Source organism: Poromitra crassiceps (genome assembly GCF_964638095.1).
Source record: "Poromitra crassiceps genome assembly, chromosome: 16".
In the NCBI taxonomy this organism is placed as follows: Eukaryota; Metazoa; Chordata; class Actinopteri; order Beryciformes; family Melamphaidae; genus Poromitra; species Poromitra crassiceps.
The window spans coordinates 25,047,355-25,065,597 of NC_139645.1; the positions used below are offsets into that span (position 1 = coordinate 25,047,355).

Genomic DNA, 18,243 nt, shown 5'->3' on the forward strand with positions numbered 1-18,243 from the left:
ACAGTGACTTTCTTTACAAAAGAGGAAGTGCGGGAGCCAGGCCAGGGCCTGAAGAGGAATGAAATGAGGTAAAAATAGACATTGCTGTTAATCTGAAACACACTCCACGGCAGGAAAATATCACCCAAGCCAGTTTCATAAAAAGCACCCAGATAATTCTGGGTCATCTGCAACTCAAGAAACTCATAAGTCCTGTACAAGACTCATCTAATGGAGCTGACACTAAAAGCAGCTGCATTGTAAACTGAATGGATTTGAAGGAGCCCAGGGAAAACTGGCGCACTTCAAAAACGAAGTAGGCCGCTTCGTCCAAGAGAGAAGAGTGTCTTTGTCGGCATCGAGGGGACAACGCACCCAGCGAAGCCGGGTGGTCCCAGAGGGTCCGTCGAGGGGGTGTGGCTGGTGGTGGGCCGCAGAGAACCCACGCTCAGCCATGCAGTCATCCGCCCCACACGGAACAGGAAATGGAGAGTCAACAACGCTGGATGGCCTAGAATTAGATACGTCAAGAAGATCAAGAAGAATGGGGAACGTCAAGAAGACGTGCTGGAGCCGGAGGGTCTTGATTAAAGCCATTGCGCCGACAGGCCCTCTATCTCCAAAGAGACCCTTTTACAGACGTCGAGCCGGGAGGCCGAGAAAGAGGAAGAGACTGAGAAAGGATGGCATCCAGGAAGTGAACGATTTCGAGGAACGAAAAATGAGTGTGTTGACTCAAACCATTTCCAAACTAGAGGAAAAACCAGTAACCTATGGCTAGTAACGCACCTAGCCTCCCACCCTATACAGACTAGCCACTGTTTATGGGGTGGTTGTCATGTGGGAAAACACCTCAGGACTGTGGGCCCAACAGGACTGATGAAATGAGTCTGCTAAAAAAGAATTCCTGTCAGAGAAGAGAGAAGTTGTGAAACACCTCCAACATCCAGCGTATGGCGATCCAGAAGGCTGGATGCGCTACAGACTGGGTGCGGAGGAGAGATGATGATGAAATGACCGCAGAGATGCTGGACTAAAGGTAGTTCCAGCTATTCTGCACCATCACGGTGCAGAGTCAGGGACCCTAACTCACAAAAGGGTCCACTACCAAACGATCAGGTACTTCCAGCAGGACGGCTGGGAAGTACAACCAGAGACTCTGTTTGTTGCAGGGGACTGCAACAGCTTATAGTCAAACCAAGCCTACTGAACAGGTGTGCTGAATCTGGGCAGAGAAGCCTGGATGGCCGCAATCAAGGCAGCGGTGGTGTGGACCAGCACCACACCTGATCAGGATCTCCACCAAGGGAGGTCCGATAGGCTAGAAGGCCAGAAGCCCCTCCTCCGGAAGGGGGAGGAGTCAACCACTATAATAACCCCAACGCAGTGCAGCTGGGTCATATTATTTCCTGGAGGCCGCACACGAAGGAAGAAGAGACAACGGACACCACAAACACCAGGAGGGACCGACGTGGTTATGGTAGAAGTCTGTTTGAAAATTGAAACGTTTGGCTTCTTATTATTTGTTCTGCTGACGGTGCTGTTCTGCATCTGCTATAAAGACACTATCAAAAGGAATTTCTGGCCTCGAATACCAGACCCTGGACTCAGTTTTTTGGCGGGGTGGCCCTCCCAGGGAAATAATGACCCCAGAAAGGTGGTGACAAACGCTCGCACGACTACAGTACCCACAGACTGGCAGAACTTGAGAATGAATTGCAGCGGTACAGCAAACACCTCCAGACCAAGACGAACAGCAGCGACGATGGCAGACAGCACTACCAATGCAGAGCCAGGGGGGTTTCAGGGGCCAGGGGGTTTCTATGAGGGCATGCTAGTCCCGTCTTTTTCCTCCCACCCCATAGAGGATTTTTCCTACCGCTCTCAAAACGCTCAACCGGCGCGTCAGAGTCAATATAGCCTCATCCGAAGTCCACAACAAGGAGAGTTCAGCCCAGCAGCCAGCGTAAGCAACCAGGGCTATGTCAACGCACCGCTGGCCTACTCTCCTCCCCTCCTGCTACCACACCACTGGCCTCCGTGCGCAATGGCCACCACGGGAAGCGTCGGCAGGGGGAGCGAGGACTACTGTCAGAGTGAGGAGGTGGGCACGAAGCACAAAGCAACACAAACATCACAACACGAAGCAGAGAAATGGGTGATGCTTCCCCCCCAGCGAATTGAAAGTTCCCCATTTAATCAGGGTTCAATTGGGGAATTGAGCCCCGGTCACGTCGTGACGTGGAGCGAGGCAAGGGCTCTCCTGTGCCACAAGGCAGCTGAGGCGGTGGCTGGGCGGGAAGAGAACCTGAGGCTGCGGAGACACGTGGAGCAGCTGGAGCAAGAGTTGAACACACTCCTACAGCATCTGCTACCGCTCCAATGCTCCGTGGGCGCAGGAAGTGGGCCATTGATGGAGCAGTAACTGGTGGTGAGAAGATATGTCGGGGGAAAGGTACATCTTGGTAAAGGCGCGGGGAGTAGAAAGCCCGCCGCAGACCCCCCCCAATGCGGCTGTCCGCCACATGGTCAGGCACGCATGTGCCCTGCTAACGGCCTATAAATACACGGCCGAGGAGTATAATTTTATTCCGCCCCAGGTGTGAGAAACAATTTGGACTCATTTTTCAGACTAAATTTTTGGAGCACATTCCGATCGTATGTGGATTACTCACTTTACACCCTTGTTTCTCCTGAGGATTACTCAATTTACACCTTTGGTTTTCCTGTGGATTACTCACTTTACACCTTTGTTTTTCCTGTGGATTACTTTCCCAAGTGGACTGTTTTTCAATGGATTACTTTTTCTGCTTCCCTGCTTGCTTGGCGCAAGCTTAAATGCTCATTATAATCAGTGTGAACAATAAATATTAAACAGACTTTGTGAAGCCAAGCTGACTGAGTCTCAGTCCGCGTCGTCAGAGGGGCCCTGTCGCTGACAGAGAGAGAGCCCACTGTCATCGTTGCCCTCCCTAACGGGGGAGGATAATGATGCGCTCTCACAACACGGCGGCGCGGAGAGCCCGCTGGTGATTGATGCTCCTGGGCCTGGCCCAGACGAGCCCATTGCTTCTAACACCTTCCTGGTCAGTACCGACACCGAGGGAGGACTTCCGTGACAGGGGTACAGGTGACAGAGCTGAAGCCGAGGAGAGGGTGTTGAAATAGGCCGCAGATGAAGCACTATGCGGCCTAAATGTTACGGCTTAGCTCATGAGTCACCAAGGCCGCGGAGCCAATCTGTCCGTTGCGCCATAGGCATTCAGCAGAATGGACATTGCAGCCAAAAAGCAGAAGTATGGAACTCACAAATATAAGGTCTTAAGTCATGTGAAATGATTGGTTATAATTAACAAACTAAGCAATGCATAAGGATTTATAATTGTCATGAATAATAATCTCTATCTGTCATAAATCATATCATATCATGTATCATCTAAATCATACGTTTAATCTTTGAGAATGAAATGTATCAGGGTAATCAAGAAATGTGTTGATGGGATCAGTACATGTTACAATCAATGAGCCATTATTACAATCAGTGGTGATAATGATCATTATTAATGATAAGCTGTTGTTGATGATTGAGCCAATATTAATTGTCAATTATCGAGAGATGAATTGACTAGGTGTGATTGACATGAGTATTGAAACCAAGGTATTAAAAGGTTAAAGATGTTAGTGCTATGTGAAATGATCATTAAGCAGAGTGAATAGAAATCATGTAGTCTTGTGATCTTGTGATGACTATTACACAAGAGACACCAGTCATGTGACTTCTGAGCGAATACGGGAATTTGCGTCAACCGAATACGGGAATTTCCATCAATTGCGAAATCTAGACAGAGCGATAACCATATATGGACAGAAGCGAGGTGGAGCGATGGTGAATGGCCAGCATTTGAACAGGCCTCTCTGTACATGGGTCACACAAACATTATAAAAGTAATTGGCTCAAATACATCGGGGCCAGTCTGCATCGAAGAGGATCCCACACAGAAGAGGATCTTACTCTGGACCCAACTAAGGACTAGACTTGTGAGCCGCACATCGGGAGGTGCGCGAGGATCTATCTCAGTGACCCACGGGCAGAGCTACAAAAGAGACTGGACATTTCCCCACACTGAGGTAGTGTATTGGACTTTGCCTGTACCTTCCAGGCTCACCACCACAGCGAGAAGAGGAGACTGAGCCTATATCGAGAGGACGCACAGGATGGATTTATAGTGATGTTTGTGGATCGCACAGGATGGATTTATAGTGATGTTTGTGGATTGCACAGGATGGATTTAAAGTGATGTCTGTGGATTAATAAGTTGCTTGAGAGGAGGAGGCAGAAGTGAGCTCAGCGGACCTAGGAATGACCATGCACCGAGGCTCTATGGCACTTCCCCATTCGACACTGGACGCGGGCGTTCAGTGAGTCACAGGCTGGAGGAGAAAGGGCCCACTGGCTCATGCTGAAACTCAGTAGGCCACATCAATCAATCCTCTTTTTATCCATCACCACTCCGAAAGGACGCAGCACCTCCGTGCTCAGCCATACCGCTCAACGTTGACGGTGAAGAGGAAGTTTCTTGACGAAGAAACAACTTCAGTCTATCCCCACCATAGCAAATTGGATAAGTACTTCCCAATTAGTGAAGAAGCTCATTAGCAACCATAATATGTAATTGTATTATCATGAAATTGTATTATTAATCAATGCTAATGCTGCACCTTGCTAAACTCTATAAATAAAACAAATCAATTGGATTTAAAGCTTAGGAGTGGACAATGATTTATGTGTTATTCCCCTTGATGGTAATCATATGGTTAAAAGGTGCGTGTGACACACTAATGGTTACTGGTTGAAATAGCAGCGCCCCTACGACTTATCCAGCCGTTAAACATTACCTAGTCGATAACAAGTGCAAGATTCAGAGGAACAAGCTGCCATAATAACAGACTTGACCAGTTTTAGCGCCCGTCTCCTGGCTGGTCGGACAAGACCGCTAAAGCTGGTGGTAGCGGGGTGAGAAGTCTGGAACACCATCCGGCAGTTAGCGCTAGGCGAATTGTTCCCACCTAACTGCTTAATCAAAGTGCAGAAGCTAGTTGGAGTTATACACAACTGAGCTGCACTTTCTAACCCTTATAACGGAGAGCAGTTTCTACCAATTAGTGATCGGTCTTCACTGGATTGAGAACAATTGGCAGAGAATCACGACAGACCCCATGTCACTTTTGTGACCGATACACCTCACACACACACACACACACACACACACACACACACACACACACACACACACACACACACACACACACACACACACGGCATAACACCACCTACTGGCAAACACAGAAAGTGGTTTACCTCTAGAACTATTTGTCGGATCAACTTCAAACTTTGTGAGGGCGCTATAATGATAATTTCGTTTTTTTCCCAACCTGGACCCTATTTTCCACACTGTATGTGTCTAAGGGACTTATCGTGACATCATTTTTTCAGATTGGTTGAGTACTCACCAAGCTAGCCTTGTTTACAGCTCGAGCATTATCGTCAAACAACTACCAGTGTAACCCAGTTGGGCAATTGCGCACCGTCATTCCACGGTTCATTCTCAGTAAAAAGAAAAAACTGACAGCTTGAATTTCAGGTCGCAATTTTTTCTCTCTGTAGTGATCTGACCTGGGACGTTTGAATGCAAGTAAATAAACAAACAGATAAATAAATAAATAAATAAATAATTAGGCCAGCATTTATTTTTCAAAATGTGTAGCGACATCTGGCCACTGAAAGGGAATGGTGTCTATATGGGACTTGGCTTTTAATTGAAGTTTTATGGTATTAACAGACTGACAGTTCATTTCTTCAATTTCATCATAACACATTTTGTCAGCCATCTTGTTTCAGAATAGGATTTGAATGAATAGATGTCACACATGAGCTTTCTATTTCAATAGAAACTGAATCAAGCTAAATACACACTTACACTTCCTCAGGCCTGGTTTCAACCACCGCACTGCATCATGGTCCACACTGTGGGGGAGGGGGGTAAATAAAGTTAGACAGCATCATCTCTTTGATAATGAACAAATAACCTTCATAACCTTCCATAGGAGGGATTTTTCCAGACGCCGTCACTAATATCCTCCATTCAACATCAAACAATATTTCACAGCTTCTAGCAGCTCTGTTCACACTGACTTCATGAATCAGAGTCAATGTTCATGTTGGTGCAGACCTGAGTCACATGACCAGACTGAGTCTGTACACTAACACGAGTCACTCCACTCCTGTCAATAATGTCTGTAACCATAGTAACGTTTACTGCAGACCAATATGGCGGCTTCTAGGGCTGTGGCGATTCACTTATCTCCCGATTCGATACTATCACGATACTTGGGTGCCGATTCAATTTATATTGCGATTCTTAAGTATTGCGATTCGATATTACGATTTATGTTTATTTTTTTCTTTTATTTTTTCAGTTTGTTTGCTTTTTTACACTAGATTAGAACATGGGAAAAGTTGAATCATACACTAGAGACTGTATATTATATATCATGAGTAGGGCTGGGCGATATAGTTAAAAACAGGGGCGGACTAGGGTCATAATTCAGGCCGGGCTTTAGATACCAAGCAGGCCAGGCCGATATTGGCCGACGCGCGTGAAATTTGGGCCGTTTGAAGCCCAATTTGGGCCATTTGAAGCCAGATTTGGGCCGTTTGAAGTCCAATTTTACAATGAGATGCACCCACTTTAACCCTGAAGTGTAATTATTACTTCAGACTAACTAATAAAGTAATAAAACCACTAGTAAACCAGTAGGCGGCGCCTGGCCTGCTGTTCAGTGAGTGGCCTGACTGCAAGCACCAAAAAAAAAAAAAAAAAAAAAAAATTGCGATTATCGATTCTGGAATAAAAGATCGATTAAAAAAATCGTGACATTAAAAATCGCGATACTTAGGTGAATCGATTTTTTCCCCCACCCCTAGCGGCTTCCTGTGCTTTTAGTTTACTGGACACTAGTAGCACCAGTATGAACTTTAGACTTTAAAGAAAAACTACATTTGGCCTCAAGACACAGAACTGGTGGAGCAGCTGCAGTGTTGAGGAGACAGACTGATAGATAATAACTGGAGGAGCAGCTGCAGTGTTGAGGAGACAGACTGATAGAAAATAACTGGTGGAGCAGCTGCAGTGTTGAGGAGACAGACTGATAGAAAATAACTGGAGGAGCAGCTTCAGTGTTGAGGAGACAGACTGATAGATAATAACTCGTGGAGCAGCTGCAGTGTTGAGGAGACAGACTGATAGAGAATAACTGGAGGAGCAGCTGCAGTGTTGAGGAGACAGACTGATAGAAAATAACTGGTGGAGCAGCTGCAGTGTTGAGGAGACAGACTGATAGATAATAACTGGAGGAGCAGCTGCAGTGTTGAGGAGACAGACTGATAGAAAATAACTGGTGGAGCAGCTGCAGTGTTGAGGAGACAGACTGATAGATAATAACTGGAGGAGCAGCTGCAGTGTTGAGGAGACAGACTGATAGATAATAACTGGTGGAGCAGCTGCAGTGTTGAGGAGACAGACTGATAGAGAATAACTGGTGGAGCAGCTGCAGTGTTGAGGAGACAGACTGATAGAGAATAACTGGAGGAGCAGCTTCAGTGTTGAGGAGACAGACTGATAGAGAATAACTGGTGGAGCAGCTGCAGTGTTGAGGAGACAGACTGATAGAAAATAACTGGTGGAGCAGCTGCAGTGTTGAGGAGACAGACTGATAGATAATAACTGGTGGAGCAGCTGCAGTGTTGAGGAGACAGACTGATAGAAAATAACTGGTGGAGCAGCTGCAGTGTTGAGGAGACAGACTGATAGATAATAACTGGAGGAGCAGCTTCAGTGTTGAGGAGACAGACTGATAGAGAATAACTGGTGGAGCAGCTGCAGTGTTGAGGAGACAGACTGATAGATAATAACTGGAGGAGCAGCTGCAGTGTTGAGGAGACAGACTGATAGAGAATAACTGGTGGAGCAGCTGCAGTGTTGAGGAGACAGACTGATAGAGAATAACTGGAGGAGCAGCTGCAGTGTTGAGGAGACAGACTGATAGAAAATAACTGGTGGAGCAGCTGCAGTGTTGAGGAGAGACTCTTTAAATTAACCATCATAAAGTTAGGTAACGAGTAATGAGTGTGGAGCCTGACGTCATGTAACAAGAGGCCGTGTGTGTGTGTGTGTGTGTGTGTGCATACGCACGTGTGTGTGCGCGTGTGTGCGCGTGCGCGTGTGTGTGTGTGTCTGTGTGACAAGCGGCTGTCCACTCCGCTTCTGGTTCACACTATTCAAAGCGACTGAATCCACTCTCAGATTTAGGATCAACAGCTGAACGTTTCAGTTTCATTCAAAATCTTCTCTCTCCATAACTGAACTGTGTGAACTGAACAGCATGAAGCTACAATGAGGATCCACAGCTGGATTTAGCAGCAAATACATAGCTATATCAGCTCGTATCATTAGCGCAACTGCATAGTAGCTCCCATCGGCTCCACAGAGCTATCTATGTACCGCTTGCGACAACAACAACGTTAATTCAAGAATTTGAGCATAACTGCAGCGGCAGAAATTACATTTCCGATTATAAGGCTATCGTATCGTCTGATAACGATGTTGTGCCGATATCATCGTGCAGTAGAGATGCACGGGCCACAGTTATAACTATTGGTTGAGTACTCACCGAGATAGCCTAGTTTACAGCTCGTCAAACAACAACCAGTGTAACCCAGTCGGGCAATTGCGCACCGTCATTCCACGTTCGCTATAGGGATGGGAATTTCATGCATTTTTCTTAACCGTTATGTTGCGCAACTTAACAATCAGTTAATCGGTTAATTGTTAACGTTGTTTCTCTCCCCCAACCCCCCCCCCTGTAAAAAAATATCACGTCTCGTCTTTCTCTCAGTTCAAGTTCTATTTAACCTCACAGTCACACAATAGCTGCATATCATTTATGTGACATTCATGGCATGAATCACAAATGAAAATAATAATAAACCTATAATTAGCCTAAAAACAATAAGGCTCACCTCCTTTGAACAGCTGCCTGTCCTTAATAGTCATTTCAACAAAGGGGGACGTGATAGCCTGGTTCAATGAACTTCATGAAATCCCTCTACGTCCACCATGCTTCTTTTCCACCATAAAGCAAGGCTTCTGTGTTATTGTCTCTAGTCTGCACGCACGATGCCTGCTCCAATCGCCTAGTATAAATATTTAGCTATAACTTTTATGAGTGACAGCGTCCACAATCAGCGTCCAGCGATAATGGAACGTAACGTGACGTTGAGCGATGCTCATCGGGGAATCATAAATTGCCCCTGGAGTTGAATTTTGAGAACGGCATCGCAGTATTTACAGATTTACTTTTAGAGTGTAATCATTCTATGCTGTTGCTAGCGCGAGCTTGCAGCTAATTTTAGCATCTGTTTTGTTTCATGTTTGCTCAATTCACTTCCTACTTCCTCATGCATGTGTGACGACCTTCTCACGTGACCACTCCTTCTGTTGCGCTAGCTGGGCGAGGTACGCCCTCTGCTGGACTGGTATAATTAACACACTGTGAGCTATGAAGACTGAATTGATGACACAAAGTAACAATGTTGTCAGTCAAAACAGTTAATTAATTTTAAGCGGTTACGTTCTTAACGGCAGTTAACGGACTATCGGTTAATCATTAACACCCCTAGTTCACTAAAACTGCTTGTTTTGCCGCTGGGAGACTCAAACTGTCATTATAGTGTCTGGCAACATGGAAACGACTCTATACATGAATATTATTCTCCGGACAGAGAAAATGGGCATGAACAGGTGAGGAGAGAGAGGAGCAGGCAGAGTATATACCCTCCTCTTCAATGCTGGAGACCGGGGTTCGATTCCCAGCATGTTCAAAGTAAGTCTACATTTAAACCGTAAGTCACATTTAATATTACTTAAGCCTGCCTAATGCCAGGATCAGACTACACGATATTTTTTGTCGTTCACGATGTCACCATGTCAGACGAGGCCATCATACTGCCATAAATTCGTGACATGTCTTGGTCGGGAGACTGGCCACACTACAAGTGTATTCTCGCTTAACACCGACAGAGCATCGTATGCCACCGTCATCACGTCGTCTGCTGTCGTCAGCGAGTTCACAGGTCGTCGGGGAGGCGGACCTGTGAACGAAATCTCCCAGCATGCATTGAGGCCACTACATTGACAAGAAATAGCAACCAAATCAGCCTAAATAGGCTAAAGTGGTAGATAGAAATAATGTTTATGTTAGCACAACATGCAATTGTAAAACATTTCAATATTGGGCAAAATAAAACATTGAAATCCAAACACAACCCTATGTGAAACATGTATGTAATCCAGGGGCTATATATATCCCTTGCAGAATTAACGTTATTTGGATGAGTGACAGGCTCTACTGTGATGCACTGTGATGTCCGCTCCAGCCTCCAACTTACTTCATGTGCACGCCCACTATTTTCTTGCCAGCTGCTGCGAGACGAGAAGGAAGAGAAACGAACATGCAGCCGACTCTGCTGAGCTCATGTTATTTGTAGTGAGCAATGCCCATTGCTCAGGCGTTTAAACGCAAATTAAAACACCCTGGCCTTTTTATCTCTTTTATTCTTTTGAGCGGAGCGGAGCGGTGAGTGCGAGCGGGTGAAATCTGTATGAAGCGGGGAGCGGTCTCCCCAGGACCTGATACCTGTCTTCCGGGGTGTCACACTAGGCGAAACCATGTCCAAAAGACTGACATGCCAGTCTTTTCGTCAGGGCGTCGTGAGGCGTCCTAGACGTCCCGACTGGTCCCGACGTTGGTCTTTGATTATGTCACACTACAAGAGGTGAAGACAGCCGATCGTCGTCCCCGACGGTCATATTCGGGCCCGACGCTGAAAATCTGTCGCGCACGACCAAATCGGTCTAATATCGGGCTGAATTCGTGTAGTCTGAACCAGGCATAACCCAAACCATTTCTCTAACCTTAACCAAGTTGCTTTAGGTGCCTAAACATAACCGCAACACAAGTTGTTGCTACGCTGTCGTGGTTTTGAAGAATGAGGAAAAAGGGGTATCCAGTGCGTTAAAAAGGGGTCCTGACCAAACATCAGTTTTTCACAAGTTGGCACAGCCTTCTAGCAGACGTTAACCTCTCCATACCTGAGAGAGTCCAGTCTCCATTGTGGATCCTCCAGTCCAGCAGAGAGCAGCTTCACTCCTGAGGCTCCTGGATTATTGTAGCTCAAGTCCAGCTCTCTCAGATGGGAGGGGTTGGAGCTCAGAGCTGAGGCCAGAGAATCACAGCCTTCCTCTGTGAGCTGACAGCCTGACAACCTACACACACACACACACACTAAAGCAGTGGTTCTCAACTGGTCTAGCCTCATGACCAACATTTTCCCTAACATCTATGTTCGCAATGGCATCACAAGTATCATCATACTATTATGGGATGCGATGCGAACAGTTGTATTATGGGATGTGCGTTTCCCAGGCAACGACACACGTTGACACGTTTTGGAACAGCGCTGCACGCTGGCACAATACTCCTAAAAGCAAAATGCTTATTGTTTTGAATGATTTGGCACCTTCTGTCAACACCAGTATTGTTGTATTGTAATAATATGCCATAAAGGTTTATTGAAATTTTGGGGAAAGCAAAGGAAAAAAAAAATCAATTTTTTTTTTCAATTTCTTAGAGCCGCCAACTAAAGCTTTGAGAGCCACCAGCGTCTCGCGAGCCACGCAATGAGGAACTAGGGAGTAGACAAACGTTTTTCTCATGCACACATCTGTGACCTACTCAAAACGGCCCCGCGACCAACCTTTGGGTCCCGACCCACCAGTTGAGAAACACTGCTCTAAAGCACGATTGCTTATGGTGCAACAAAGTTCAGATCTTTGCATGGCAGCCAGCTGGCAGCTGAATGGCCTTCAGCCGAGAGCACCAACTGAAGCTCACTGCCACTCTGAATATTAATTTGAGTGTGAACCACGAAAAGAAATGCAATGTAACTGCCGACCAGTTGCTGCTGTATTGTCTTCCAGGAGGATCTGTTGTTGAATGTGTTCACCAACGTGTTCAATGTGAGTTTTCAGGAGGTTTTCTCCTCATTCAAACTCTACAAACTGCTCCAGCTGCATCTGGTCCTGCTAATTACTTTATATTCTTGTCTTGAAGGCAGTCAGGTGTTGGATAACCTCCATGTTACAACTAAGGGGAGTATTGTGGCAGTAAAGATGTGTTTGATATTAAATTGGACTCTTTCAACTTTTATTCAGTAGCAACATTAACCACTGAAACCTACAGAAATAGTGATTTTGCATAGTTATGAAACTCAACATCGCCTGAAATGAAATTTTTTGTAATAACATATTCAGCTTCTTCACTCAACACTAATAGTTTGTCATTGTTTATTTTGAGCCTAAACCTAACCCTCTACAAAAAGAGATCATAGATCTCAGTGGAAGCTCTTAAAACCAGCTACATGTTGGATATTCCCATTAATAAACTGCTCTGAAATCACTTATTATATGTGACCTGCTCGGACAAAATCAGTCACATGTAGCACAGGCCCGCTGTTTGTGTAGAAACTTGATTTTATAAGAAAATGCTGATTTTGGCTGTTTTGGGTTTTCAGAAGATTTTAGTAAAATAAAGCATTGGTTTTCATTCTCTGTAGCGATTATTGTGAAATTCAAATGCAGCTCATAAAGTTAGGGTGACAAGCATAACTACCTTACTTTGTCAAACTTTGAGGCCGTTTTTCTCAAAACAGTTTGGAAACAGTCAAGACATAAAGGGCTGCATCTCACTCAATATTTGGAGAACAAAGATCATTGCATTTTGGTTTCTCAGCTGGTTTCAAAAATTACATCAGCAGGAAAATGAGAGTTCAGGTATTTTCATACGAATGTAGAGTAGAATTTAATTGGTCTGTTAAACAGTAATGGTGATCCTGACCTGAGACTCTCCAGTCTACAGTGTGGACTCCTCAGTCCAGAAGAGAGAAGCTTCACTCCTGAATCTTGGAAGTCATTGTTAGTCAGGTCCAGCTCTTTCAGATTAGATGACTGGGAGCTGAGAACTGAGGCCAGAGCTTCACAGCTTCTCTCTGACAGCTGACAGACACTCAGCCTGAAGCACAAGAAGACATGCTATTGTTATATTGTGTCATTATTGTATTTATTTCTACTGACAGACTGTGTTGATGAGGCTTACTGACCCTTATGTAATGTCATCATTGTAAGATTTCTACTGACAGACTGTACTGTTGAGGCCCTAGTCTAAAGCAGGTCCCCACTAACACTGACAGGAAAACTGGTTTGATTTCCACACATGGTGCTATAAGGTGATTGGATCAATAAATCCTCCAAAACGGCACATGATTTGTTATGCTGCACAACGAGCCATGAAAAAAAAAAAAGTGGCTTTCCACAGTCTCAGCTCACAAGGAACTATCTCCACAGTGTAATTCAGGAGCAAAACTAGCCTGCTTTAAATGTGTTCAGTGACATTTTAATATGAATTCTCTAACTAGTAACCAGAGGACAGATGTTAAAACTGGGTAGATGATGTTGTCACCTTCCCACTGTTTAACATCTAGCTGCTCTATTTTCAACTAGCTTTACTGGCGTGAAGCTGTATCAATAAAAGTCAAATCATCAAGTAAAACCTTCAGGACAACCTTTGCAGATTCAGGAATCCTGTTTTGAGAGAATGGACCTCAGTTTGGGAAATGTGTTGAATCAACTGAGAAAAACTGTAAACTGACTTTACCTGAGAGTCTCCAGTCTGCATTCTGGACTGTCCAGTCCAACAGAGAGAAGGTTCCATCCTGAATCTTGCAGGTCATTGTAACTCAAGTCCAGCTCTCTCAGATGGGAGGAGTTGGACTTCAGAGCTGAGGTCAGAACTTCACAGTCAGTCTCTAACAAGCTGCAACCACTCAATCTGAATAAAGAGAAAAGCAATAAAATACAATACTCCTTTAAATCTTTAACCAATCCAGTGTCTTATAATCCAATGGACTTCAGCATGTTGTCAGTGTGGATCAGCATCATGTCAGCCTTATATAGTATTTCCATCTGAAACCAGACAGACTGTCACTCTTGTTTCAGGATTGGCCTATTTTCCTTGAACACTTTCTGTAACAGACCAGATGAATACATCTAAATGCCAAGTAGTTTAAAATAAATAAATAAATATTTAGTTATGGTCCAGAATCCACTTTTTTGGGGACACAATTTTCAGATGGCAGTTTATCTGGAAAAGTTGAAATACAAGCAGAATTTGAATTGGATGGGGAACTTAACCCTAACTGGACCCTAACTTAACCTGAACCATCCAATTGACCTATCGCTAAGTCCCGCTGCGAATGCAGACGAGCCAATCACAGCGCGTGCAGCTCTACAATACACTCGGACATTCTCAGCTTAGAGTTCCATAGAGAAGCACTAGAAAACGCGAGTTTCCTCTGGTTTTATACATTTATAAGTTGGAAAAAATGGTCAAACGATGTGCATGGGGCAAATTGACCATTACGAGGTATCCTGGGAGGCCAGGCAATTGATAATATTAAACTAGTAAACGTAGATCCACTCACATCCACAATGATGCTGCTGTTTTGGACGTTAAATCTGCATCGTGGTGACAGCGATATGAGTCCTCTCCCTCATTTGCCTTCCGTGATCCAAAAGTATCATTATATCATCATGGTATTCAGAAAGTCGGCAAAAGAAAATGCTGAATTATGCGAGTTTCCAGTCATTACGTTATGCACGTAATGCCGGAGTTGGTTGAAGAGGAGGCGCATTGATTGATGTGATTAAAACATCACCAGACACCAGTCAAACCCTAAAACGAGGGAAATAATCTCGTTCCCCAAATAAATGTGAGGTAGTCAATAGAGAAAACATGATGGAAAAAGTGGTCTGCTGTAGGCTATGCCTCTCCTGATCTGCTACACCCATGCGTGCGTGCTGTTGTCTTGCTATGAAAAACATCAACACTATATTAATTTAACGTTTGTTGATTATACAGAGGTAGGCCTACTATATTAATTTAACGTTTGTTGATTATACAGAGGTAGGCCTACATAAAACAGATTGCCAGGCGCCACTCTTCAATTCGGCATATATATAATCCACGGAGAGGTTACTCAAGTGAATAAAATGTAAATTCTGGATGTCAGTCGCCTGTTATCCCCACTGGTTATCTCGCTGTCTCCCTTCGTTAAAAGTGCATGTTTGGTTTGATTCGCTAAAGCCGTTTCCATGCACTTATCTAATTTCTTTTTAGCGATAGCTTTAAATGTTGTACATCGCCCTCCATGGCATAGTGAAGTACTTTATGATGGCTTCTAGACAATATCAGGCCTCAAAAAGTTGTGAAGAGCGTCTTGGGATATAACTTTGACAGTGACGGCTGCCATTTATTCTAGTCAGTCTGCCTTGTGTTTGTCCGAGTGAGGACGGGGGGTGGGGCTTAGTGAGGACGGGGGGTGGGGCTTAGCGATAGGTCAATTGTCTATACGTTAGCAACAGATTAGAGCAAATCAAATATTCCAGGGTTTTATCTAATCTAGAAAGTGAGTTAAAATGGAAATCCGAATGGGCTGGGGATATATATATATTTTAGTCATGGCCTTAGAAATAGTAGGGGGGTTATGATTTTGTTTAAGAAGGAACTGCAACAACACAAGGGTCGCAGGTTCACGCCCCCATGCTACCTCCGGCTTGGTCGGGTGTCCATACAGGCACGATTGGCTGTGTTTGCAGGTGGGAAGCCGGATTATGGGTGTGTCCTGGTCGCTGCTCTAGCGCCTCCTCTGGTCGGTTGGGGCGCCTGTTCAGGGCGGAAGGAAACTGGTGGCAATAGCGTGATCCTCCCACATGCTACGTCCTGCCGGTGTAGTTCCCCGCTGTCAGGTGAAAATAATCGCCTGGCAACTGCGCATGTGTCAGAGGAAGCATGGTGCTAGTCTACAGCTCTCCCCAGATTGGCAGAGGTTGGAGCACCGACTGGGGCAGCAGGGGGAAATTGGCCAATTAAAACTGGGGAGAAAATGGGGGGGGGGGGGTCAGAAAAAACGAAGGAACTGCAACACACAGTCCTCGCTGTCCAAACTGATGAGAATAGAAGAGGGAGATCTAGGCTAGATGTTACAAAAGATAACTTACACATCAATATAATCAATATATGGTCCAAATGAAGATAATCCAATCTTTTAGAGGAAATCCACAGTATTATCTCTTCTCAAGAGAATAACCAAAATATCATAGTTGGAAATTTAAATACAGTTTTAAATATAAACAAAGAGCGTGCAGGTACTTATTCCTACAATAACCATCCCCAGGCTCTCTGTGAAATTCAAGGAATGAAGGCATCTCTAGATCTAGTGGACATTTGGAGGCTATACAGAATCCTGACTTAAACAGATACACATGGTGTAGAGCAGTGGCTCTCAAACTTTTTCACATCAAGGACCCCTAAACTGACACAAGTTAGACCACAGACCCCCATTTGATAAGATTTTGTCTCAGGGTCCACCATCTGATAAGATATTTGCTTTTGGATGTTTTATTACAGTAAGTGTATGAAACCCATGACCAAAATAGTCATGTATTCTGTCATTGTGATACTTATGGATGGAATTATAGTGAAAATAGTTTTTTCGGACCCCACTTTGAGAACCACTGGCCTAGAGGACAAGGTAGTCATATTGATTGTTTTCTCATGTATTTTTCTCTTGTTTCCAAGGAAGCAACATGTATGATTGGTGACCGAGATCTGATCATACTATTATAACAATTCAAATTATTACAGCTGAACATCCTAGGCAGCATGCCCACCCTGCAGCTCACCTGCTGTGCTGGCTCACTTGCTCTTATAGAGAGACAAAGTGAAACATCACTTCCTGTACCACCGCTGAAAAAAATATGAATGGCAGTGAACGGAGAATAACGTTCCTTTTTTGATCACCACAGCGCATCGCGGCCTTGCCTGCTCTATGACATCATTGATGACAGCATCACGGATGACATCAGTGTCAGTGATGATGTCATCACTGATGACATCATCACTGAATTTATAGCCTCAGCCAGGAAGGATGACATCACTGATGACATCATCAATGATGCCATCACTGAGATGCAAGATGCAATGTGCAATCTTGCATTGCATTGGATTCTGGGATTGATTTGGATTGCATTCTGGGATTGATTCCCAAGCCCAATTAGTATCTGCCGCGGGTATGGCCGGTGGAGATCCACTTCAGAAACTGGGTAAGTGATTGTGGTTGTGTTCTATCACTTAAAGTACCGAAAGCATTTAGCTGGACAGCTTCTTTTTTTAGTTTGATTGAATTGTCAGCTTCAGCTAACTGAGACCATTTGTCGACTAACTTATAGTGGCTACACTGCCTAAAATTGATCTAGACCTACTAGCTTGCCAGCTAACTGAGATTCATCAGCTTAAGATAACATAACTAAATGCTTTCAGGATTTTCACCATAAATACCTGCAGTTCAGCGCTCACTGCTCAGTCAGGCCTACTGTAAACTGGCTATAACTGAATCTAGCATTCAAAATAGCTACTGTAGCAGGGACACTGTACCCTGTCCCTGCTACAGTAGCTATTTTTAATGTTAGATTCATTGTTCAAGTTAGTTCTCACTCTGTGTGTGTGTGTGTGTGTGTGTGTGTGTGTGTGTGTGTGTGTGTGTGTGTGTGTGTGTGTGTAGCTCTGGTAGCTCTAGTCACATCAACACCACTGAAACAATACCATGCCATAGCATGCTAAATTGGCAGTGGTGGATGTTTGTGATACATGAAGCATTGGAGTCTGATGCTGTGTGATATAATCCACTTTCTCTTTCTTCACATTTGACTGAAGACAGACTTCATAAACATTATGACTAATATCAGCTTCACAGGGCTTTGATGGCAGCCTGATCTACTGTACTGCTGTTGTGTGTTTTTGGATGGAGGTTTGGTGTATTGTTGTTTTGTGTCAAACTTGCCAGCCTGTTGGAAGAGTTTGACACAACAAAAAGAAAGAACACAAATAGATACAATACTTTAAAGGATGGCTTTAATGGTACTCAACCCACTTTGTATCATTAATAATCTGGGTAATATAAGCACATGGGCAGTGTTTACCTCTCTCTGGGTTTTCCTCATGGAGATCTCCCATTTCCTCCTCTGGCAAAGC

At 44.5% G+C, this 18,243-nt stretch overlaps 1 protein-coding gene across 1 annotated transcript in view; it reads right to left on the reverse strand.

Moving 5' to 3' along the window:
- Nucleotides 1-18,243, reverse strand: part of LOC310791542 (NACHT, LRR and PYD domains-containing protein 3-like) — a gene marked incomplete at its 3' end in the record, with an annotated part of 520,630 nt that overhangs the window by 405,044 nt on the left and 97,343 nt on the right. The window contains exons 12-15 of the mRNA XM_083653215.1: nucleotides 13,810-13,983; nucleotides 13,161-13,167; nucleotides 11,190-11,320; nucleotides 5,958-6,004 (exon numbers count right to left, since the gene is read on the reverse strand). Coding sequence (XP_083509341.1) covers nucleotides 5,958-6,004; nucleotides 11,190-11,320; nucleotides 13,161-13,167; nucleotides 13,810-13,983 — 359 coding nt within the window. The remainder of the gene's footprint in view (nucleotides 1-5,957; nucleotides 6,005-11,189; nucleotides 11,321-13,160; nucleotides 13,168-13,809; nucleotides 13,984-18,243) is intronic.